Source organism: Trachypithecus francoisi, unplaced genomic scaffold, assembly GCF_009764315.1.
Source record: "Trachypithecus francoisi isolate TF-2019V2 unplaced genomic scaffold, Tfra_2.0 Contig01461, whole genome shotgun sequence".
In the NCBI taxonomy this organism is placed as follows: Eukaryota; Metazoa; Chordata; class Mammalia; order Primates; family Cercopithecidae; genus Trachypithecus; species Trachypithecus francoisi.
In genome coordinates this window covers 13557493-13584025 of record NW_022681433.1, presented here as the reverse complement: position 1 = coordinate 13584025, position 26533 = coordinate 13557493, and the positions used below count along the sequence as shown (strand labels likewise).

Here is a 26533-nt window from a genome sequence, read left to right as displayed (position 1 = left end):
AAACTGTGCCTAGACTCCAGCACAGCCTGCAGCTGTGTTTCAATTACAGCTGTGTTTGTAATTATGGCTCATGTGCCCCACCCCAATCACTCCATTTGGCTAACAAGTGACCATATTACAACACACAAATGGAAAAAAAAGCGGAATGCTCGCAAAAGTTACAAATAAAAACGATATGAAGGCATATTAAATTTTGGCTGATACTTCTCTTTGATTTTGCTAAACCACAGCAGAGTAAAGGCTGGCCCAATGTTGAATTTTACTGAAGAGTATCATAAACTGAAGAAAGAAAAAAAGACAAAAACAGTAGTGAAATAAAGAATAGGCAAATATACCAGAACTATGAATGGAAGGCATTTTAGAGAATTATTCTACAATAGATGAAGTTTTAATTTCTTTTCACATTAAACATTGTTTACCACAATCAGCTAACAAATTACTGTAACATTGGTCACGATGACTTCATAAAACTAAAGATAGATGTTATGAGGAAACTTCATTTAATGTGAATGGTAGTATTAGATACTGTATTTTTTCATGGCAAAATACAACTTATCTGGAAGAGAAAGCAAATAGTTCAGATCAGGGAGACATGCTAAGGTTTTAATAAAGAAAAGCTTGGCCTTGTCCGAACACTTAACAAAGTTCAGGACAATTTAGATAAAAGAGATGAGTGAGACACCAGCGTTAGGCAGGGACATAGGCTCATCATTCAGGCTTTATGTACATTACTGGATCTATGCAGCTCTCACCTTTAGATAAGCAAGCTGTATTTTTGGCAGAGGGATCTTCAAAAGTAGCCTTGGATATGAGGAATCGTATTTTAACCACCAGGCAGTCCAAGGAATTATTTTTAAAGGGGCAGCTGAGTATTTTCACGTATATACTATTAAGGCATCTAAATTTTTGGTGTTTTCAGTATATACTTTTACTGCTACTTTTTATTATTTTTCATGTTGTACAACTATGATATTAGGTATTAAGCGACATCATTCTTTCTCTACTAGTGAACCAGTTTATCTCACTTAGCAAACTCTAAATTGATTGAAATATATAATCTAAGAACACACAGAAAAATATACTGAAAAACCAATAGAGATTTTTAACCATCATAAAAACTCAATCTTAATTAACTGATAGTCTTTAACTTAAAAAAAGAGTAATTAGAATGAAAATAGGTATTAAAAATAATTACCAGTAGTTTGTTTTACAAAAGAATAGAGCCATAAATTGTTTTAATTGCCCAATTAAGCAACTACCAGATTCTTTAGTCAACACTAACAGAATTCACATTTCAGCTAGTCAACAAAGCATATATTTAACATCTCTTGAATATAACATTTTAGTGATAACAGAGACTACATAATTCTATCTGTTGTTGTGACTGTATACAAATTAACCAGGTTAAATATCAAAGATACATTGGGAATACTCCCCAAACCAACAACAGAATATTAATTAAATGAATTTTAAAAGCTTAAGAAATAAAAGTAGAAAACATGAATGAGACAGTGCTTAAACAATTATTGACCTAATCAAGACCTTTAAAATTACCACCAAAATGCACTGATTTTTTTTTTATTTAGTTTACAGGAAGAATCTGTAAGTACAGGTTGCAGAAAGAAAATGTTTAGTGCTATTTACATTCGTTTTAAAACTCTGCTCTATACAAATTTAATTCTGATCAGTATGAACAGTATTCTCGTAGATCTACTGCATATAAAGCCTTTTCATCAAAGCATTAACAATGAATAAAATAACCTGATTACATTTAAACAACGCTGACCATTTGAAACCATTTACATTTAATGTTTTTAGGGGCTGTTGACACTTAGTAAGTACAGAATGTAATGTCAGCCTGCAATTTCATTTTTATAAAGGCTAAACTTATTTATATGGAATATTGTTCTATATACTACAAGCCAATCTATATTTTAAGTCCTATAGTTAGGTATTTTATAAGTCTTTTATTAAATATATTCTACACATATTTGTAATTTCACCCAGGAAGAATTTCTTCCCAGTGAAAAAATATAAAATCTTTCATATTTTTACAGGTTTAGATGAAACTAGCTCATGCTTTAGTGCTGTGCAAATTGTTTTTAGCATATCAATCTTTAAATTATTGGTATGAAATAAAAGAAAAAGTGGCATTCTTAATTGTGTATGCCATAAAAACCAGCTTTTGACTTTAATACAATTGCAAGCACTAATATCAAATGCAAACTATATAAAGAAACAAAATTAGTACTATGGAGGTTTTTTTTTAAATTTTAAGAATTCATCTGAACTCTCTAAGGAGTAAGAATGACACTGGATGTAGTACAAATTAATGATAATTATGGAAAATTTCAATTCACTGATATTCAGATACATAAAATTGATCAATGAGGTTTTCTAATATTTCTGCACAATAATGAAAGCCGATGAGTACTGGAATGACCCTCCCACATTAAGGCTAGGAGACGCACTCTCACCCCTTCTTGTGCTGTCTAAACAAGCACTCAGTTACTGTAGGACTCAAGAGTGCATGTCTTAAAGGAAAAAAAATCAGTTTCATCAGCCCTCTACTGAGTGCTTTAAACAGGCACATTTTGTTTTTTCATTTGTTGCAGTGAAAATAGTCACACTCAGTTTAGTATTCTGTGCCAGTGCAGCCACCACGGCTGACTTTGGTAGAATTCACCCAACATTTTTGTTTCTTTTCCATTTTTTCCTCTCAAGTTGGCCCAGTAATTAACTTCATTAATTGCTGAGTGTCTTCCAGTGTGGAATTGTATATATAAGTATTTCTAGGTACCATAAACTGTTATAAATTCTGCTGATGAGGAAAATAATGCCAATCCTTTTAGTGCAAATTGTATTTGGAACACTTGATTTATTAGTTCTGATGATGAAAATTTTGTGGCAGCAAAATGGTTTCTGCTACGAAAGATAACTTCTTAACTTTTCCCCTGGAGATTGACATTCAAAAACCATTATGTTTTAAAACGGCTCAACATAAAAATACGAGAAATAAAAAATCAGAGTGAAAAATGTTCTTGGTTCTTTTTACTTTCATGAGAAAAGATGACAGTGTTCATGTGGTAATTCAGTTCCATGGGTTTACAGGCAGACTGTTCTGAACGGTTTCTGAAGCAATGTCGGGTCTTTTCTGCCCCAGCAGCATGAAAGACAAAGACTATATCACATCACACTAGGCAGACAGCGTTTACAGGATTACACAACAATTACTCTCTCCAGTCTTCTCACGATTCCTCTGACCTAGGGAAAATGAAGAAGGGCCTCGTTGATAAAAATTCTAGAACTGGAGGGGAAAAGGGGCTAGGCAATCAAGTCTAGGAAGAAGTAGTTTTGGGTTTTTAAATATGTTTGCATTTTTCAAAATTAAGAAGCCGGAATAAATGTTCTTTTAATTTTAGCATGTTTCAAAAATGTCTGGTTATTTGTTTGACAATCTCTATTCATAAACTATGCAAACTTCCTCTCCCTCAGAATTTCCAAGAAAAACCCAGCATTTCTGAATGCCTGTCTTTGTGCCTCAACTGAGACACTTTTCCAGCGCATGGCTTACCTTGAGAGTTTGGCTCTGGCAATGTCTCTCTGGCCACCAAATGCATCACTGTTGTTTTGCCAAAAGGAAGTTTTAATGCTACGTGAAAAGCAAAAGACGATTAGTCACACATATATCGACCTATTAAAATCACTATCCAGATTTAAAACCATTTTAAAAATTGATTACTTTTTTTGACTTCTTTAACAGATTGAACTTCTTAACTCAGAGTACCTTCACAAAATTAGATTAATATTATCAGAAATAACATTTAAAATTAAAAAATTTTTTGCAGTTATATAGCCATTTGCTTGACACATTTATCCATATTATTTAAGAAATGATAAAAGAAAAAATATGTAATTGGCTAATATCAGAGGCTACCTTTAGAGGAGAAAGGATTAAATTTTTTTAAAAAAATACTTTCTATATTAGGTTAAAGTTTAGATTAAGAGATACTCATTTCTAAATCTAATTACCTGTCAATTGTCTAATAAAATTACTGCACTGAACAGGCTACTATGATGAAGAAATGCAAGAAACAAACTTGATTTTAAACATTTATTCTCATCCCTGTATTCGTCCATTAGAAAAGAATTTTCTTAAAAAGATTAGGTTAAAATAATCACTGTCTTGGCGTTATCAATAATCACTGTTTCCTAATCAAGTCTTTATAACATGTTTTCACTCATAAATTTAATAAATTTTATCATGAAATATTTCAGGCATAGAATACACACCCATGTCCACTAAGGCAAATACAAACACTGAGTTTCATGGTAAATCCCTTTGTTACTCTGGGTATAAAATTAGAAGCAGCTGGTATATTTAGCTTCTAGAACTGTTTCTATAGTTGTCATGTTTTAGTTCTGACACCTCAAATTACCCTGTCTTCAAAAACTACAAACTGAAGTAAGGCCAAAGATCATTACTTAGCAATAATGACCCTCCAGCTCCGTTTTAAAACTTGCTCTATAGGATGATGGTTACCATGCAGATTTTAAAAAGAATCCTAATTATCTTCAACACTGGTACTATTTCATATGTTTAAGGTGAGTTCCCATCTTATTTAAAGTTGGCCAGCCATTATTTGGTCTACACTTTCAACCTCTGATGTTCAAATGAAGCACGATGGCCCATAAATACATAACGAAAAAAAGGAGGCTTTTAGAATAACTTCCTAGGCCTGACTTAAATTAAAATGTAAATACGACTTTATGTTATGAAAAATTTCACTAAATCTTTGGGAAAGCCTGATCAACACTTCAAACCTTGAACTGAACTTAAAATGCACACATACCAGGCTGTATATCATTCTCATACCTTCAAACCTTGAACTGAACTTAAAATGTGCACCTCCCAGGCTGTGTATCACTCTCACACCCGTCTTCCGGGCTCTAGTAAGACAGACCTGGATTAAAAATTTTCATCTCTGCTGCTTCCAACTGTGTAACTCTCAGGAAGTTACTTACCCTCTAAGCTTCTGTTTCCTCAACTAAACCGGAGATACTAATTCCATTACATGCCCTTTGTAGCTGTGTCCATTAAATCAAACAATCCAAGCAAAGTGCTTTGCCCAGAGCTTGGCACAAAGAAAGCATTCAGTATATACTACCATCACCATTTTGAGATAGCAAGGAAAATGAATCTGAGAAAAAAGGTAGGTGAACTGAGATATAAATGTGAAAAAACGTCAGACAGGCCTGGAAAGTTCCCGAGAGGCTTACCATTTGAAGTTACAAATGTAATGTGTGGGAGCTATTATTTTTTCTTCTTCATCTGAATTTTAACTAGAAATAGTAGGTATTGATGTTAATAACATTTAAAAATGTGAAAGAAGAGGAATGCCAGAATCTAAAATGCGTTCTCTTCCTTTCACTGTGGACGCTTCTGCTTTCTCCTATGACACAGTACAATATCCAGAATAGAGGTTTGCAACCTTTAGAGTACATAAAAATCACCCAGGAATTCAATTCTGTAGTAAAATCAGGAGACGCAGGTTGGGGAGAGAGGGCATGCAGAAATCTGTATTTTAAAATAGGTATCCTAGATGAGCCTCATGCTCATTATTTCAGAACCACATTTTGGGAAATGCTAATCTGGGCCATACTGAATGCCAAAGCTTTAGCTGATCATCTTCTTCACCCTCTGATTAACAAGGCTGCTGTCACACTTTTCCTTTAATGAAATTAAACTCTGTATGACTATATAAAGGTTCTAGTTCAAAAAGGGGGATTCAGGGCTATGTTTTAAGACATTTGATAACTGAATATTTCAACCTGAAACTTAACTGAACCAGAAAATTTCAAGAATGGCAGAGAACGCCCTGGGTTCCTACTTTCACTGTCCACATAATGGCTGAATTCCACCCATGGCTGTATACCCACTACTTCGTGGTCATCCACTGCTTGACCACCACCTATAACAAAGATCTCACTAACTTTCCCTGGCAGTCTAGTCTTTCTTTAGGTAGTTCAATGTGTTCACATATTCTTTCCTATATTGAATAGAAAACTGTCTTTTATTTCCAGTTATTGATTCTAAGTCTAATTCATACAGGGCTACACAGAGCAAGTTCTAGGGCCACACAAAGCTTTCTTCCACACAGGCCACTCAAATATTTAAAGATGGTTGCATTTCCCTGTGCACTATCTTCTTTATTATTCACATTGAAGAACACAGGGATGCTAAAAATAAAAACTGAGACCCAAAAGACAAACAGTTGATTATCGTTATCCAAACTTGCTCAAACATCCAGTTATAATTATTAATGCGGAGGTCCAGGTCATGCTTCTACGCTGGAGATAGTTTATTGTTTTTGAAAAGAAGGACAGCAATACAGAATGACAATAATAATTATATAAGTCAATCTGTTAATTATTCTAAAACAATTTCAAAAAAATACTGGTAAAAAATTATACTTTAGTGGGAATGAATCAATAATTTTGATTTTTAACAGAAATTCTATGAGCTTTAATATGAAGTTCAAACTCTGAGTTAACAACAGAAAAGATAATTAAGGAATGGAGTTGGTGGGAAATTGCTCACATAGATCAATACTCAAAAGGGAAATGGAGTATTTCAAGGTTCACTCATATAATCAACAGATTAAATTCAACCATCATTTACCAATTTTTAATTCACGTAAGATCTTGTATGAGCCATAATTTTAAAAAGACCAGAACATGGTCCCATCCTTAATGAATGTACAACATAGCCCGGGAGCTAATAGTCAATTCTTACAGAAAGAGCATTAAGAGTTGGTCCACCTATTTATACAAAAGCTATAAAAAAAGCTACAAATCAAAAAAGCTCCATTTTAAAGTGCCAGATATCTTAGTAGATAGAAGCATTTTTTAGACCAGTTATAAAACTACTAGTGAAACTCAGTGTGAGATTATAGCCTGAAATATTTTACTCATTTGACATTGTCATAAAATCATTTGCATTCATCTACTTTAGCCCTTATTGCCCAGGATTTTTACCAGTTGCTCATGTAATACTAGAGCAACCTGAAGGGAGAGCTTCTGTCTTATTCAATCCTGTATTCCCAAGTGCTCAGCACAGTGCTGGCACATAAGAATTTAATAAATACATGCTAAATGAATGAATGCAAACATTCTACCTTTAAGGAAAAACAGATTAAATATTAGGTTTAGAGGAAAAAGTCAGACTATATTTAATGAAATATATATTTAGATCGTTTAATTTGCCTATACATTTCCAATTATCTGAATATATTTGAAATATCTATTTTCAAAACTAAACAAATCCTGTTGATGGTAGAAAATGTACCCCATAAGGGGGCACTATTGAGCTACATTTCTCCAATCATATATAAAGAATAATAATAGCTAACAATTAAGGTGTTTACTATGTGCCATGCATGTAAGCACTTTGAATATATAAAGTAATTTACCCTTTTTAACCTCTGAGGTGGGCACTATTGTAATTCCATTTTACTGATGAGGAAACTGGAACACAGGTTGGTTAAGTCACTTGCCCAAGGTTTACACAGCCAGTAAGTAGTGCAGCTAATACAACTTAGTCTAGTTTCAAAATCTTTTCTTTCAACTATTACGCTAAAATGCTGCTCTAATGTCAGTCACTTACTTTATTCTCACATGATTAGCAACTATATCAGGTAGGAACACCTGAAAACATCCCTTCATATATTTAAAAACTATCATAAATTTTTCCTAGTTTGTGTGTCCAGTCTTAAGTTTAAAATACTATATCTTAATTACAGTATTTGGAAATATAATAACATTACATGTAAAAAATAGTAGGTATAGAATTCTATCTATACTGGGATAGAGTTTATTTCACAAGGTAGTAGATACTTATTACAGTCCTAAAATTAAATTTAACAGAATACACAATGTGAAGGAGTATGCATACCAGAAGTAGGCAGAATTCATAGTTTGAATTTCTTTTTTTTTAGAAAATTCAAAGACATTAGCATTTAAAACAAACAAATCATGCTACCATGAGACAGACATGAAATCCCATTACAAAGGTGGCTGTTACCTCCTAATGTGACATTTCCATGTAGAAATCGTCCTTGATAAATAAGTCGTAGAATATTTGGACTGCTGACCTGCTCTTCTTCCCAGTCTGAAAAGAATCCAGTGAACTGGTTAGGTATATTCTAACACGTAATTAACGTACTACTATATTGTTTTAAAAATTCAGATTCAAATCAGTTAGAGTACAAAGAAAGCCCTTGGAGCTTCCTACTATTAGAAACAGGCACTATTCATATATTCACCGCAACCCTGGTTCTTGCTTATTCTTCTTAAGTAGCAAGAGCTGCAAAAAGACTCATTTTGCTTCTTAAAGAATACTAAAATGTACCAAATCGTAGTCCCCAAGTTTAAAGTTAATACAAATGAGTTGGGAAAGACCTACCGAGTAAAAACAAATACCATTTTAAAATTAATTTCAACTACCAGTAATTAACAGATAGTATTATAATGTTCCAATATTTGTATCTGTTATAATGTACATTTAAGGCTAGAAAACAGCAGGTTTAACAAATATCTAAAAAACAGTTAATATATTGATATTAAGAATAACAAAAAAACTGTGTTTACTTTTGGATAATGTTGATTTATTATCTTATTTTCTATCTGAAGTCAGTTAGTAAACATTAGAGAAGATACAACTTTAGTTCACCTCACCCAAAAGGAAGACTTGGAAGAAACTGAAAAACTAATATATATTAGGAGGTACTGTACACACATGAAAGCTTAGAAAAGTGTACACACAAAGAAAATCAAAAGACAAACTGGTAGGTAGAATGGGTAAAAGATTATTTAACTTCAGCCTATAATTTATATAATAGTAAAAGATGGAAGCTACTCCATTAAAATAAAGGTTTAAGGACACGAGTGTTATGATAGGGTAAAGAGTTAGTAAATTTTCATGAGCTTGTAGATGTAACAATTTAAGCCTTGAGTTTATTAATGATCTGAGAATTCCTTTGTCTTTTTTGTCAACAATTCTCAAGTGTTTGTTTCCTATAGAAAGAGATAATGGGCAACACACAAAAAAAATAGTTTAAAGTATTCTGAAAGAGTGACAGAAGAGAAAGGAAGTAATTACAGATTTTTCTTTTGCCCTTTTTAGGACTATTCAAAATGATGAATATGAATTTGATAAAACCACTGCCTATAAGTGACTTAGGCACAGCTGAAAGGAGCAGAGGAGAAAGAAATCCCAGTCATTTCCTGCCCCCGACCCATGCCTTTAGTCTCTTCCCTCTTCTCCCTCCTGCAAGGTTTTGTTGCCTTCTGATCCCGTTACTCCCAGGTCTCTCCTATTCCAGAAGTAAGATCAAATAAGTCTCTAACACTATAGTACAAATTGTTTTGAATTCATCACTTCCAAAATTATTGTTTAATAGAATACTACTGGTCAAGATGGAAGTGCTCCATAGACACAAAGGTAAATTACAGTAATTGTTTAATTCACAGGAAACAAACACTAATATTCTAAAAATACTTGAAATTTTTTTTTTTGAGGTGCAGAAACCTGAAGTCCCATGTTTCATTATCTTATACAGAGTGTCATGATTTCCACGTACTTCACCGGTGTAATATGCTATCTCCCTTCCCCTCTCAAAGGATCTAAAATTTAGAGAAACCTTAGAATATAGCTTAAATGAAGAATTTCAGGTGTTATTAACATATCCTAAGTTTAATAGATTTTTTTGAACCTTTGACCCAATAACAGCTATGTGTCTGACTATTCCACCTGTTAGTAATATTTCCACTAAATAGCATAAGGGTATGCTAAGGAAAACTAATTCCTTCAACAAGTACAGTGCATTAAGTATTTTCTTCTATTGATTTAATATTTGCCACACATTTGTTATTAGCATCAATAAGTAATTTGCTGATTTTTAGTACATTATATGATACAATACAGACTTACAATTTTAATTTAAATATTTTATGTAAAATAAAAATTAAAGTACTTCTCTATTCTTTGCAGTGTCTAAAACTGCTGAGTAGATTTGGCAACTTGAGGAAATACTGGGAATCAAAATCATTTTTTTGAAAATAAAGGAACATCCACTGATACAATCAATTTTCAGTACTGGTAGATGGTTTGTTCATTTGGGATACTATTTATGGCAAAGACCTATACTTGAATTTAAACTAATTTTAATATCTAAGTAAGTAATTATGAAAGTAAAAGTGTTTCTTTTACCTTAAGTTATGATACTGCCCAAATAAATTTCAGAGTGACTACCCTTCTTCTGCCTTGTGTTATCTCATCTATAATATCCATATATCAAGAGCTATTACTATGACCCCCCCCCAAAAAAAATCTCATAAGGGTAATCTTTTTGTATCACACTTAGAATAACATCATTGTTGGGTATTTAAAAATGCTTTTCATACTGATAGTCATCTCTTTCCGCCTGGCTATAAAGAATAGCCAATATTCTTAGAGCCCAAATTTAGTCTTCTTTAGCTTTTCCGAAATGCCTTCTTAGCTATGACCTTTATAGCTTCAGTATCTCCCTGATTTAGAAATCAGCCGCTTGGTTACTAATGCGAAGAAAGATCCAGCAGTTGAAAGTATTTGTCTAAATCAGTATTTCTTAAATTTAGGCCTATGAATCCACAAAGACATGTCCTTAGGGTCTAAAAGTCCTCTTCAAGAAGTTTTAAAATGTATTTTCATTTTAATGAAAATCTGGAAAATCTGTATTTTCATTTTAATAAAATCTGGAGGAGACCGTCTAGATGATTTAAATAGTCATTTTATAACCAAGTGCAGCCTGGGGTTTTCAGTACTCACGTGTGCATTAAATTTATGATTGTACTGGTGCCAAAGAGGCTAATGAGATAAGAACAGAGGTTCACTTAACAGGTAAATGATGCATTCTATCTAAGAGAAAACTGAGTAACAATTTGTTATACTGTATCAGTAAAGGTTTTATGGTGACTCTACAGATAACTTGATCATCAAACACTATGTAGGAACATAGGCATGGCAAATTAAACAGTATTCATGGGGTAAGCAGTGAGTTGGCTTTGGCAAAAATACATCATCTAGCACATTAATGTTGTTAATTTGAACATTATTGGTTTGAGAGTTATATTTGCATTTTCTGAATCAACCTTTTTTAGTTTTATGATTATACATATGAGTTAACAAGAATAAAGAGTTTTAACTGGGTTTATGTTTCTATATTTTAAAATACTCATTATAATAAAAATAATTTAAGTCAGCAACTAGAGATCTACAAGAATTATCTTTCTCTAGAAAAGTTCCATATATTATTTAAGGCTGAGAAACACTGATCTAATTGACTCATTTTGTACATATACTATGTTCTTTGTCAAAACAAGTCTTGTCCTTTAAAAGTTCAAATTGCTTCTGCTAAAAAAATTAAGCGAAATCAGCCGAAAACAATTAGTATCACTATGCTACATGACATAAGGATCAAGATGACACTGGGGAAGTTCAAAGGAAGAAAATGAACCAACAATTCCCTTGAGGGAGGTAATTTTTTTCTTTTTTTTTTTTTTGAGACGGAGTCTCGCTCTGTCACCCAGGCGGGAGTGCAGATGCATAATCTCAGCTCACTGGAAGCTCTGTCTCTCAGGTTCAAGAGATTCTTCTGCCTCAGCCTCCCGAGTAGCTTGGATTACAGGGGTGTACCACCACGCCCAGCTAAATTTTGTAATTTTAGTAGAGACTGGGTTTCACCATGTTGGCCAGGCTGGTCTTGAACTCCCTGACCTCAAGTGATCTGCCTGCCTCAGCCTCCCAAAGTGCTGGGATTATAGACCTGAGCCACCACACCCAGCCCACAGTCTTATTATATTTAAAAAAAAAAAAAATCAGAGAAAGGAAGAAATACCAAACACATTTTCCAAGATTGTTATGGTTACTGGCTTGAAAATGGAAAGCACAGACAGATATTAATCATCTTGACCTTATAGTAGTTCAGAGAACACAAGAACTGACATGAATTAGAAGTTAATTTTGTTTCAAACTTAATTTTAAATAGGCTATCTAGAGAAGACCATAGAGAATGTATTATCTGTTAAAAATGTTGCTCTTTCCTCTTACTTTGTGTTTTGGTAAAAATAGGTTTACTTATATGAAGGTGTGTGTATATTCAGTATTTTGTGTGTGGTTTTTTTTTTTTTTCTTTTCTTTCTCTCTTTTTTTTTTTTTTTTTTTGAGACAAGGTCTTGCTCTGTCGTTCAGGCAGGAATGTAGTGGTGTGATAACTGCTCATGGCATCCTCAAACTCCTGGCCACAAGTGATCCTCCTGCCTCAGCCTCCCAAGTAGCTGGGACTACAGGCATGTGCCACCATGCCTGGCTAATTTTTAAATTTTTAGTAGGGATGACATCTTGCTATGTTACACAGGCTGGTCGGTCTCAAACTCCTAGCTTCAAGCAATCCTCCTGCCTTGGCCTCCAAAAGTGCTGGGATTACAGGTAAAAACCACCATTCCTGGCTGCATTTTTCTTTATTAAAAATATTTTTTGGCCAGGCACGGTGGCTCCCGTCTGTAATCCCAGCACGTTGGGAGGCCGAGGTGGGCAGATCACAAGGTCAAGATATCGAGACCATCCTGACCAACACGGTGAAACCCCGTTTCTATGAAAAATACAAAAATTAGATGGGTGTGGTGGCACGTACCTGTAGTCCCTGCTACTCAGGAGGCTGAGGTAGGGGAATCACTTGAGTCCGGGAGGCAGAGGTTGCAGTGAGCTGAGATCGCGCCACTGCACTCCAGCCTGGCGAAAGAGCGAGACTCCATCTCAAAAAAAAAAAAAATTTTTTTTTTCACTTACATTAAAACAGTTCTAAGGCAAAAGGAGCCATTGCATCCTGGGCTCCTTTACCATCTGGGAATGAGACTGCTGAAGAGCAAGATAAGGAAGGATACAATGATCTTCTACATCTGAGACTTACACTCCCAATTTTTGGTTGTTCTTTTAAATGTTATATGTTTATAACAGTTTCAAAATGTTTGTGAGACAAGGTACGGCATAAAGAATCAACATTATTCATACTCAAGGAAAAAATAGCACTTACCCATTGGCCAATTGTCATATACATGCTTTGCAATGTCAGAAGCAGAATCATTAGGAAAAAACAGGAACTCTTTTGTTTTTCCGCTTACCAAAATGAGGCGTAAATTTATCTGTAAGAAGACAATGATTCTTTTAACATAAACCTAAAAATCTTTTAAGTAAAAAAGAAGACTCAAAGGCTTTTCATTTCAATCACATCCTAAATTATTACCAATGCCATATTATGGTTTTTATTTAAATTCTATAAAACTTTTTTAAAAAGAATGGGAATTTGATATTTGATTTTACTGCCTATTATTTAAGGGGTGTGTGTGTGTGTGTGTGTGTCAGATATATTTGCCAAAATAAATGAATGCAGGAAAAAAAATTCATTATGCTTTTAAATTTAATTACTCCAACAATGTTCAGAATTGAACTTTTGCAAGTTATCACTATTATTATATACATTTTTACCCAAAAATTAATTAAAATGTTGGCACTGAAGATCTCATCACTAAACAGAAAAAAAAAATTAGTTGATACTCTACTTCTTAAGAAATATAATTAAAAGAAAAACTATATACAAGTTTTTATCCTATGAAAATTATTAAAACCTAGACAAATTAACAAGAAACTATATATATTTTTTTGAGAGAGTCTCCGCTCTGTCACCCAGGCTAGAGTGTAGTGGCACAATCTTGGCTCACTGCAACCTCTGCCTCCCGAGCTCAATCAATTCTCCTGCCTCAGCCTCCCAAATAGCTGGGATTACAGATGCCCACCACCACGCCTGGCTAATTTTTGTGTTAGTAGAGATGAAGTTTCACCATGTTGGCCAGGCTGGTCTTGAACTCCTGACCTCAAGTGATTTGCCCACTTTAGCCTCTCAAAGTACTGGGATTACAGGTGTGAGTCATCGTGCCTGGCCAAGAAACTTTAATTTTAAAAAACTTTATCATGGTTGTAGAAGGAATCAATAATAGTAGCTCTTTTAGTCCCAACTGCATGACCATATATTTTTTAGGTGTAGTAAGTTAGGACACATGGGACAAAGGATATAAATTCACCTTCAGTGATAACCCTAAGAGAATTAAAGTGTTTGAGATCTACTGGCTTCACATTTCCAAGTCAATATATATTTGCTTATACCATTGTTAATATATTTCACAAATGTTTAATTTTTATCTGTTGTAATTAATTTAATGTTTTTTTTTTTTAAAAACACCTTATCTATGTATTCCCCTGTAAGTCACAGAAATACAAGTGTTGTTTCTATTACTCCTGGCCTTTGTTAAAAGAGTAAGTAAGATCTTACTAAAAGTTGGGTCCAGTCCAGAGCTGTGCCCTGGGATAAGGCAATCTAGCCTAGTTTCTTTATATGTAAAGACCAGGGAATCTCATTGTACCAGTCTGAACTGTGCCAGGTCCCAGGTTACCCAAGCTCTCCTTTTTAGTTACAAATTTTTTTCTTATTAAAAATACCAGAAAATCTTTAAGATGTCAGAGTCTACAATAATAAATAAATTGGTGCCTATTACAGCAGTCACTGATTTACTATATTCACTTACCACCATGGCTAGTGTCACTTCCAGCACCTCACCAATTTGAAAATTATTTGAAAATTTTGTTGAAAGTTATAAAATATCTCCCCTATAAAAATGCATATACACAATTCTAGATTCAATGTAACGCAAATGAATTTCATATTAGATGGAGTGGAAGTAGATTTCATATTCTATCTACATATTTCAAAGTTTTTTAAAAGATAAAATAATCTATGTTCCAGGTGAAAAGCCCTTTCAATATGCCCAATAAGAATTTCTTGCTGCTTTTTCTAATTAGAATGAAGTTATACCAAATAGCTGAATACAGGAAGAGATCTGATAAAAACATGTTGCTGTAAAGAAGTGATCCAAAAACTCTTGAGTTCCACTTGAATGAGTTCAAGTAGTAGTCCGCAAGAATGATTACGCTCTACGAAAGTAACACCTTATTTATTTCCTGTAGCAAATCGGTAATGAGCAATGCTTCAAGCAAGGAACCTAACATCTATGCAACACAATGTGAATTTTAGTCGTCATAGATACATTACTACTCACGGCTTTCTCTTAATGTATGAATAACAAATACATATTACCCTATGAACTTACATGGAATATTTAAGGTTCTTCAGTCATTAATGTCCAAGAAATTCTGCCCCTAATAGTTCAGCCACTTGTATTTAACTAGAAAAAATATACTTAAATTCAAGCTTCCTAATTAAGAGTAATACAAATTATGTGAACTTACTACTTCTTAAAATTTTTTAAGCGTAAAATTAATTTCCATTGGGTTTTTACTCAAATTATATTTAAAAATGATGAAAGGAAATAGTCTTTAGGATCTGTAAAGGTGATACCAAAGCCTACTTTTGATTTTCCCTGATGTCTATCAATATGGAAATGAGAAAACAAATGATAGTATATCCTTACAATGGAATTCCATGCAGCGTTAAACGACATGAGATAAAGACCTGTATGATCTGACATGAAAAGACAGCCACAACATATTAAGTGAGAGAAAGCAGCCAGGTATAAAACAGTATTGTGGGAACAAAAGAACACATGCCTATTTGCTATGTACTGACTCACGTCTCCCCAAAATCTCTGTATTGAAGACTTAACTCCCAAAGTGACTGTGTCTGGAGGATAGGGCAATTAAGGTTAAAGGGAGATCATAAGGGTGAGGACCTCGTCTGTCCAACAGCAGCCTCATAAGAAGAGAAAGAGCTCGGCTCCTGTGCTCTCTCCCTCTCTCTTCCTGCCCTCCAGGTGGGGACAACAAGAAGGCAATGGTATTTTGCCTGTCTACTGTATTTTGCTGTGGCAGGCTAAGTTGAATAATACACACAAAGAAAAATATAAAATAAGAAATGTGAGGCTCCCTTTAAAAAGGGAAGCAGCTTTTCATAGAAACTATGGTGAGAAGGTTGACAAAAAAAATCAACAAAAACTAAAAACTAAATTACTTGGATCCAAAAACATCTTGTTTATTCAACTTTTGTGTTATAAATTCCTTTTAAGAGGCTAGAAAATATAGAATATTCATGGGTTGCTGAACAAGTAACCTGTTTACTAACCAGGTTGAGAAAAGGTGTAACTAAGACTACATTTAACTATCCTATATTTTCTATCTTCAATGACAAAATTTTTCTACTTTGTTTTCCTGTCATTCCATATAAAGAGATCAGGACTCTCTTGTTGCCAAAATGTTTTATTACAGCAACTTGGTTTCTTGTCTGTCTGGTACAGCAGTTTATAAGTTTATAACTTTGAATTGAATAAAAGTGCTAGCCAGGCGCGATGTGGCTCACGCCTGTAATCCCAGCACTTCGCGAGGCCAAGGCGGGTGGATCACCTGAAGACATGAGTTTGAGACCAGACTGACCAACCTAGTGAAACCCTGTCTCTAATAAAAATACAAAATATTAGCCGAGCATGGTGGTGCGTGCTTGTAATCCCAGCTATCTGGGAGGCTGAGGCAGGAGAATTACCCTAGAGGCGGAGGTTGCAGTGAGCCGAGATTGCACCATTGCACTCCAGCCTGGGCAACAAGAGCAAAACCCCACCTCAAAATAAATAAATAAATAGTGCTTCTGACAGCTTAAAAACCTAAAATACAAAGCAGAACTCTGTTTATATTTCAACAGTATGGGTGTGTATATCTCACACATATATATGTACAAACTAAAGTCTTGAAAGGTATGTACCAAATATAACGGTACTTATTTCATCTTTAGTTTCTTCTTTGTGTATTCCTGCATTTTCTAATTTTTACAGTAAGTCTGTATTACTTTTAAAATAGAGTAACATTTAACTCAAAGAGTACTCAATCATTTCAGGATATTCCTAATAAACTATTAATATTAAAAAAATTTAAAGCTATCAAGTACTGTATCAGCATGGGCTTTCAATGATTTGAAATGATTTTCTTAAGTAGACAAATAAGCGTATCAATTGTAATAAATATACCGCTCTGGTGGGGGAATGCTGATAACAGGGAAGGCCATGTATGCATGGGGGAAAAATGTAAATGGGAAATATCTGCCACCTTCTCAATTTTGCTGTGAACCTAGAACCGCTCTAAAAAATAAAGTTGGCCAGGTGCAGTGGCTCATGGCTGTAATCCCAGCACTTTGGGAGACTGAGGCAGGAGAACAGCTTGAGGCCAGGAGTTCGAGACTAGCCTGATCAACAAAGTGAGATCCTGACTCTATAAAAATTTTAGAAAAAAAAATGCCAGGTGTGGCGGCATATGCCTATAGTACTAGCTACTCTGGAGGCCGAGGCAGGAGGATTGCTTGCACCCAGAGTTTGAGGCTGTGGGGATACAGTGCAATGATCATGCCATTGCACTCCAGCCTGGGTGACAGAATGAGACCCCATCCCTAAAAAAAGATAAAATAAAAATAAATCAACAAAGTCTACTTTTTATTAAAAAAACACTAAGCACAGAAATATAGAAATATAACATTTAAAAATGAAGTTATAAGATATTCATGGATCCTTTGAAGGCTATTCATTGAACCTAAGACCTTCTGTTCTAGATGTCCGGCTGAAGAAATTATCTTTGAACATTCCCAATTTCTTTTTTTCCTCTTTTTTTCCTCTCACAAGCTTTTAAGCTTGTGAGAGGAAAACCAAACCAAAACAAAACAAGACAAAACAAGACACACATACCGCACTCCATAAATTTAACTGTCTGGGTTCGTGCCACAAAATTCTCAGCATTTCCTATTTTAAAACTAACACACATCACAGTTGCCAATAAACTGATACTATACTTTCATATTTCAAAAATCAGTGGTCTAAAGAGCTCATATTTATCTAGATGTTCAGAACGCTGGAAACTCACAGCCTCTAAGTAAGTTTGAACCAAGTTTAAAAAATATCATTTTAATGTTTATAGGTGGTTATGCATCTTCGGTTTGACAGAGACCCTCCTTACTCCCCCTGGCCTGCTTCAAACACTCAGGAAACTGCCTAGTTCCAGAAAACGTTTGAGTTTGTTAACTCACAGTAGAGTCTGAAAGTGGTTTGGAAGTATAAAATGAGAACAAAAAGCAGGGTAAGATTTTAAATTCTTCTACTCAGAGGAAATGTAATCACCCTTCTGGGTGGGGAAGGGGGAGAAAATGACAACTGCCAACAGTAACTGTGTAAATACTTAAGTCTAAAAATTTATCAAGTCTTATAGTAAAACTGCTTCAGGAAAGAAGCTTATGTCCAAAATTGAAAAGAGCAGCAACAAACCCACAACACTGCACTGCTGACTAAAGTAGCTCTTGCCTGAAACATCCAGTGCCTATATCAGTGTTTGGCGCATAGTAGGTAGTCAGTAACTGTGGCCTAATATTTCAGTTTTTTCAGTTTCAAGATGCCAGTGAAAGTACAGACTAGAAAGGTCAGAGCTGATTCAAACCTGGGCTTCAGCATTCTGGCATTGTATTGAAGGGGTGGCATAGTAGGTAGAACAGGAATGGATAATAATTGTTTCTTGGTAGTGCTATAGTCATGCAGATAGTTCTAATGCGTAAACACCTCAATCTTTGATTTGGGCTCTGGATCTTTACTGTCAGCAACATGCCCCAGTTAACATAAATGCTATCATTTAGTAAGGTACTTTGAAAAGTAAAATTAATTCTAAGTTACCATATTAACATATATGTTTGGGCCTACTTTTCAAATGGACTAGGTTAATAGATATAGACAATTAACAGATTGGTCTTAACTTGGGCCTATGCTTATATCTATGAGACAAGCTTGCTACTAGACTAGAGCCATGAATCTGCCTCAGTATGCTTGTCAAGTGTACCTTAGGACTGTAAGAAAGATGGAGAAAAACACTGGATTCCCATAATTTCCTTTAGAAGAAGTCCTGAAAGAAATCACGCAGATAAATAACTGGATACCCGGGCTGGTTATTAGTTAATTGCTCCTATGCTATAGTAAGAATCTTCCAGGGCTTATTCAGATAAATAATGTTAACTATAGTTCCTCTCAGTAAATGTATGACAATTTCTATAAATGTGAGCTAGTTTCCTTTAAAATATTAAGTACTTATTATTTAAATATTTATTAATGAAAGACCTTTTTACATCTTTGAAGCCAAGCTAAGCCTAAGTATAAAATACATTTAAAACCTCTGCTTGTAGGATCCTTGACACAGCAACAATGGGTTAAAAATAAGACTTATTTATAGCTTAAAATGTAATAGACTTTGTGTACACTACCTGTCTAAAAGAAAACTGGTAATAAGGACTCTGATTTGGTATGAGAACTAATATGTAGTAAAGTTCCTAAGAGATGGCATTTAGATCACTCAAATGAACTATATATTTTTTATATTTACTTTTGAGGCAAAACAAATCAAACAAGACTATTAGTGAGGCAGAATTACCATGATGATTTCCTGTAAGGCCAATGGATACAACAAGAACTCTTCAACATATGTAATTTCAAGTTAGAATCATTTTTAGTCAAACTGCCATTTCTATTTGTTAGACAGTATCAATTTGGGGAAATTTCATATAGAACTTAGTTTATAAAATAATATGTTTTTAATCAGTCAGGATGAAAAAAATGAGGGGAAAGGAAGAGGGAGGATGGAAGATGGAACTGACTAGAATGGTCTTTGGGTATAAAATATAATTATGGAGATGGACCATGCCCTTTAAAAAGACTATTTTCTGCTGAAGGACAAATACGTTGATCCGAAAAGGAATTCCCACTTCTCCTCTGAGAATCTCTTAAGAATAAAATGAGTATTGGGATACTCTACTTCACATGCCAGTCTTCCTTAGAGAAAACCATCAACAGAAGCACCCTTTGCCTTTCTACTGCTCATTCCTGCCTTCTTTGCTAAATGGCAACAACAAGCAGGTAGCCAGTGGGAAAGGTATTAGATCCTTTTTGCAAATCTTAAAAAAAAACAAACTCCCAACTTATATCAAGGGAATTATGCTTAGTGAAGAAAGCCAATTGCAAAAGGTAACATACTATATGATTCCACTTATACAATATTCTTCAAATGACAAAATTATAGAGATGGAGAATGGCCAGGCTGGAAGGGAGGAGACAGGAAGGGTTACTTTGCCTATAAAAGGTAGCACAAAGAATTCTTGTGATGGAACTGTCTGTCCTGTATCTTGGCTGTGGTAGTTGGTACAGGAATCTATCTGTGATAAAACTGCATAGAACTAAATACATACACACAAACACACAAACACACACACATAAATGCACACAAAACTGGACAAATATAAAGTCTGTGAATCATCACCAATTTCTTTCTTTTTTTTTTTTTTTTGAGACAGAGTCTCACTCTGTCACCCAGGCTGGAGTGCAGTGGCGGGATCTCGGCTCACCGCAACCTCCGGCTCCTGGGTTCAGGCAATTCTTCTGCCTCAGCCTCCCAAGTAGCTGGGACTATAGGTGCACGCCACCACATCCGGCTAATTTTTGTATTTTTAGTAGAGACAGGGTTTCACCATATTGACCAGGCTGGTCTCGAATTCCTGACCTCAGGTGATCCACCTGCCTCAGCCTCCCAAAGTGCTGGGATTACAGGTGTGAGCCTCCATGCCCGGCCTATCATTATCAATTTCTTGTTGTGATATGCACTGTGATTATGTAAGATGTTACCATTAGGGAAAACTGGGTGAACAGTGTTTGGGATTTCTCTGTATTATTTCTGAAAACTGCATGGTTAATCTGTAATTGTCTCAAAACAAAAAGACTTTTTATTAAGTGCTCAACTTTCTGATAATTTGTTGTGTATGTCAGTCTCTGGTTATTTTTCTTATTTGCATTTGAAAATGAATGGTTTTTTAAAAATAATATCATATTAAAACAGCTACTTGATCTACAAAAAAAAAAACCTATCAGTGACTTATTTTAATATATAAATTTTAAAATAAACATTTTCTAGAGTTATAAATTTATAAAGGGCATATTTTGAATTTTTGTTAACTGTACTGTAAAAGAAATAAAGAATGAGGAAGTGATACATTCATTTTCCTATGTAAGACTGATTTAAAATAAAAATTATTCAAACAATTGCAGTGCTAAAATATGGTAATTACATATTTCATAAACTTCCTTTTATTCACTTATTCAAACATTTTCTAAAACAGACACTGCTTGGTACCTGGATTGCAAAAGGTTAATATGAAATTCCTTGATGATCTCATAACCTTGAAGCTATGAGAGACATACAAACAGATAACTATGGGAGGGAGGGGTAGTCAGGATATGTTAATTGTAAGTGCTTGATAAATATTTGCTGGATGAATTTTTAAAATAATAAAAAGGAAGCAGCTGTGGGTCTGAGATTCCTGAGTAGGGTATGGAACAGCGAGTTATAAAAAGTAAAAATAATAGCTTGCCATTTACCGAGTGGTGCAGTATATTTCAGGTACTGCACTTGGTTATTCTACCTAGCCCATCTCTGAAAAAGGTATTACTCTCACATTCTAGAGTTATGGGACAGAGTTTAGAGACTAGTAAGCAGATAAGCTGAGATTTGAGCCCAGGTGCATCTGAGCCCACAGCACTTAGCTGCCATATCACTCTGCTAAAGACCAGCAACTCCTTACCATGGTCCCTATATGGGCCTGCTTATTCTCCAATGTCATCTCCACCACTCTTCCCCTCACTAGGCTCCAACCACAGGGGTCTTTCAGTCAAAACTGCTAATTTCTTACTTGCCCCAAGGCCTTTACACAGGTTTTTCCTTCTGCCTAGAATGCTTTGCACTCCTCACCCTCTACCCCAGTTCACACATTCTAGCTTCTAGATGTTTGAGAGGGAATGGCATTAATACATCCTTCGGCATCTAATCATCCTGGATGAAATAATGACCCATGTTTTGGAAAAAAGAGTAGAAAAAGAATGTCAAAATAGAACTGGAGAAGTCAAGAAAGGATTTCTCTCCCCACTGAAATGGGGCAGCAATCATATTTGTGAAGAAATAATTTAAGCCATCTGTGAAAACAGATTTTAACCCATAATACATCTGAATTCCTAACTATGAATTTACTTGTATTCAGTAGACTAAGGCATGAAGTTGTAAACTAGGGTACATTTAGATTTGCTAAATGGATGGAAGAAGCTATGGGGTCTTTTTCTATACTCTGTTTACCATTTAGTATGATGCAGATTCTAATATTTACTACATGTTAATATTAAATCCTTATAGGTAGAACACTCAGTGAGATTCCTGCTTTTACTTGTAGAAACATTTACCTACCCTATGAGGTAGATAAGAGAGGTCAGAGAGTCCTCTAGCTTAAGTTCCCAAATAAAATTTTTACGACATCTCATTTACTTGGAATGTGAACTTCCAGAACATTTTAACTCATTTAAAAATGTAGGTGGAAAACTACATTCCAAAGCAACACTTAATAATTTTTGAATTACAGAAACCATTCAACTACTTATTAGCTAAAATATTTTCGGGAGAAGACTCATGAACATGAAACGAAAAGCTGTTGGGTTATGGAGAGGAATGAATAGTAATAGCTAATTAGCCTCCTTGCTTTCTATGTAAACTGGTTTTTTTTTTTTCCTTCATCAGTGAAGAAACAAAGAAAACTTTGGGTTCTTATAAATACATTTCAGAATCAAAGTATAAAACCCACAATTCATAAAGCATTTAGTGCCCAGCACATAAGTCCCTAATAGTTAGATATTATCACAAATTATTATCACCATTATATCCATCATCAGTTTAGTAAACAACGTAATGCTAACTATATAATGCTCTTTCCTTTAGTACTTTAAAATGTACATTTACCTTCAGTTTGGGAAACTTTGATAAAATTAAAATTCCATGAGAAGACTGACAGTATATATTATTGAGAATTCCTGCAACTTATTCTTAAAATTACTTTTTTCGCAAGTTCAAAATCCTGTAAGCTTACAGAGCATATTGATTCTGAATTAAATTATGGTCTGTATCACTTTAAAACCTGACTGTAGGATATCCCTTGCATCTAGGATACAAGGTAACAGCTTTAACCTGATTTCAATGGGCAATGGTAGCCCTCTAGTTTTCTATACATACTATTAACTAAATAACAAATTTCAATGAATTCAAAAGTACTTTCTCTAGGGCACTGGATTGATTTCTAGAGAAATCTTTGTTTTGGGGAGTATCTTGAGGTCACATGGCTCAGTAAATTAAGAACAACTGTTCAGTACAATTGTTTGTGTCACCCAAACGCTGAAGATATTAAAGAAAGGAAAAAGGGAAATGGTAAAGGCAAAGCACTAGAGAGGACAGCAGGGAGGGGAAGAGTAGTTATATTCATGATACAGTTTCATATATTTCAGGAAGATGACAATTCTATTTCCTCTGTCCACCTCCCATTAGTGGGGGCATGATGGTGGAAGTTTTTTGGGTAAGACAGCCTGAAATTAACCAGTATTTTTTGAAGATCAACTAGACACCAGTTTTCTTTTGAATAGTTCTAGCACAAGGCACATTTCCAGTACCTACTATATAGTACTTTCTCTTCTCTCTAACCATCTAGATATTGCAATAAATCCAGGTACGATACAGGATAAATCTTTTATGTCTACACTTACTTGCCTTAGCTTTGCCATTATTTGAGCCTTCCACAATATCCCCTTTGAGCTGTCTGCTCCTTTGTTGTGTCAGTTTCCAGATTCCCTCTCTCCTACTTATTCTATGCCATTATCAAATTCTCAGTACTACTTTAAATTCTATGCCTTTCACAATATTCCTCAATCATTCAACACAGAACAATTTTTAAAACCAGGAGTCTCAGAATTCATCCAGTTCATAGATAAGGAAAAGACCAGGACAGAGAGGCCCTGAGAGGCTGGCTAGAACTTGGGTTTTCTCCCTCCTAGGTCAGGGCTTGTTCCAGCACACTTCGATGCCACCCCAAAAATACCCGCTCAAGACTCCTCCTATTTCTTTTTAAATATTTTATTTCTATCTTATTCAAATAGCCTCTCCAGAAAAGCTTGTTTTCTCTTAGGATTTACACAACTTTTGAGACAAAATATTCCTTAATTAATCTGCTATATACTAACTGAAAACGAATCCTGCATTTCTCTGACCCATGGAACTTGTAGGGAATATAAATAGATGCTAAGATAAAAAGAATTCTTAATGACTGTGAAATAAGTTTGGAAATGGGTTTAAAAATTCAAAAAATGCAGTTGCCAGGGAATGGAGGTGGTGTTTAATGGGGAATAGTGTGTGTGTGTGTGTGTGTGTGTGTTTGAGATGGAGTTTTACTCTTGTTGCCCAGGCTGGAGTGCAACGGCACGATGTCAGCTCACTGCAACCTCCACCTCCCGGGTTCAAGAGATTCTCCTACTTCAGCCTCTCAAGTGGCTGGGATTACAGGCGTGCACCACCACACTCAGCTAATTTTGTATTTTTAGTAGAGATGGGATTTCACCATGTTAGTCAGGCTAGTTCCAAACTTTTGACCTCAGGTGATCCACCCGCCTCGGCCTCCCAAAGTGCTGGGATTACAGGTGTGAGCCACCGCGCCCGGCGGGAATTATTATTTAATGGGCATAGAGTCTCAGTTCTGCAAGATGAAAAAAGTTCTGGAGACAGCCTGCGGTGACGGCAGCAAAACGTCACAAACGTGCAATGCCACTGAACTGCATGTTTTAAAATGGTTAGGATGGTACTCTTTATGTTATATGTATTTTATCACCATTTAAAAGCATAAAAGAAAATTTCAATTCAAGTAAGCTTCTTCATTGCAAAATTCAGAATCTTTCATATGCCAAAATCTCTAAGAGGGAGGAGAGCTATACCTGTATTATTAGTGTGTTCAAGATTGTTCTACTTTTAGCTGATTCTTCAAAAGACTGAACACACAAATGTGTGTTAAAAAGGCACTAGGCTAGATGCACTAGAAAATACAGAGATGAACAAACACAGTTGCTAGCTCCACAGTACTTTGGGTTTGCTCTAAGGCATTCAGCCACCTCAGCAGGCAATGGGGCTAACACAAACAGGTCACGGAAATTCAAGTTTATCTGCTGATTTTCAAATTTGTTGGGCATAATGTATTGATGTAGAAACAAAATTTTACTTGTAATGGAAAGTCAGCCAGAAGTCCTCTGACATAGCATTGCTACCTTTAAAAATGTTAAAATAACTGTAATTAAAATCATCTACTTATTGTTAGGGAATGTAAAAATGACTCCCCCTTTTATAGCATAACTATGAATTAAATATTTGTATCACTGTTGCATGAAACAGCAGAATATACCCAGAGATGGTCTTTACTATTTATTAGAATAAAATTCACATAAGATGGACACTGTAAAAACACAGAATTTTAAAAGGTGCATCTTTCCCCATACTTTTAAGAAAACATGGGGAAATGGTTTAATGCTTGATGCCATGGCTAGAAAATAAGATAATTTTAATGTATGACTTTACCCTATAAAAAGGAAACTAATGGTTCTCAGAGGTATTGCTCCAGATGACTATTAAAGTTCCTCACTAATATATGAAAATTATTAAGTAAAAAGAGAATGTTATTTAGGAATACAATAATATACATAGGACACATAAACATTCAATAATGACCAATTCATTCCTATCAGTCACACTTTAGACTTGGATAGAGGTAAAATTACATAAATCCAATGCTCTAATTTCTTTATCACTAACTCTTTATCTTTCATTCCTTTTAAACCTGTGTCTATTGAAGCCATGCTACTGAACTGGGTTCTTAAAGGTTGCTTATGACCATCTAATGAAAACATCAAAAACTTTCTTCTCATTTCTCATCTTCCTTAGTCTCTCTGTAACATTCCACACAATTTAACCCCTTACTTCTTAAACGTCTTTCCTCATTAGGTTCCTGTAATTCCCAAAGTATGTTTTCTAGAACACCAACCCCCAAGAGGTATTTTGGGGAGAAACGGGTTCTGACGTCAGATACATCTACAAAACACTACTTTATATGTTTCCTTCTTGGAGATGTGTCATGTATGTTAACATATTAAAAGGGCATGGAATTCTTTTTTTCTTTTTGAGATGGAGTCTCGCTCTGTCACCCAGGCTGGAGTGCAGTGGCACAATCTCCGCTCACCGCAAGCTCCGCCCCCCGGGTTCATGCCATTCTCCTGCCTCAGCCTCCCGTAAAAGGGCATGGAATTCTTGCAGTGAATGAGTATTTAACTATAGAACCAATTTTCTTTCCCATATTACCTGTTACCACCTCACAGAACTAGTGTTTGGTAAAACATCCCTTGGGAAGACTATTCCTGCTTATTTAATCTTCTGATCCTCTCTTTCAGTTGGTTTCTCTTCCTTTTATAATCCAAATATGAGGTTTTCCAAGGTTCCCTCATCAGTTTCTCTCCCAGCCCCTGCTCC

At 34.9% G+C, this 26533-nt stretch overlaps 1 protein-coding gene across 3 annotated transcripts in view; it reads right to left on the bottom strand.

The window, feature by feature from the left end:
• Window positions 1–372: 372 nt before the first annotated feature.
• The window catches only part of UBL3 (ubiquitin like 3), a 77816-nt gene continuing 51655 nt past the window's right edge, over window positions 373–26533 (bottom strand). For all 3 annotated transcript variants that reach the window (XR_004443083.1, XR_004443087.1, XM_033236297.1), the window contains exons 2-5: window positions 13131–13239; window positions 8084–8170; window positions 3575–3652; window positions 373–3264 (exon numbers count right to left, since the gene is read on the bottom strand). Coding sequence is in view for 1 of the 3 variants with exons in the window: in XM_033236297.1 (XP_033092188.1) it covers window positions 3212–3264; window positions 3575–3652; window positions 8084–8170; window positions 13131–13239 (327 nt within the window). In the remaining 2 variants the exon portion in view is untranslated. The remainder of the gene's footprint in view (window positions 3265–3574; window positions 3653–8083; window positions 8171–13130; window positions 13240–26533) is intronic.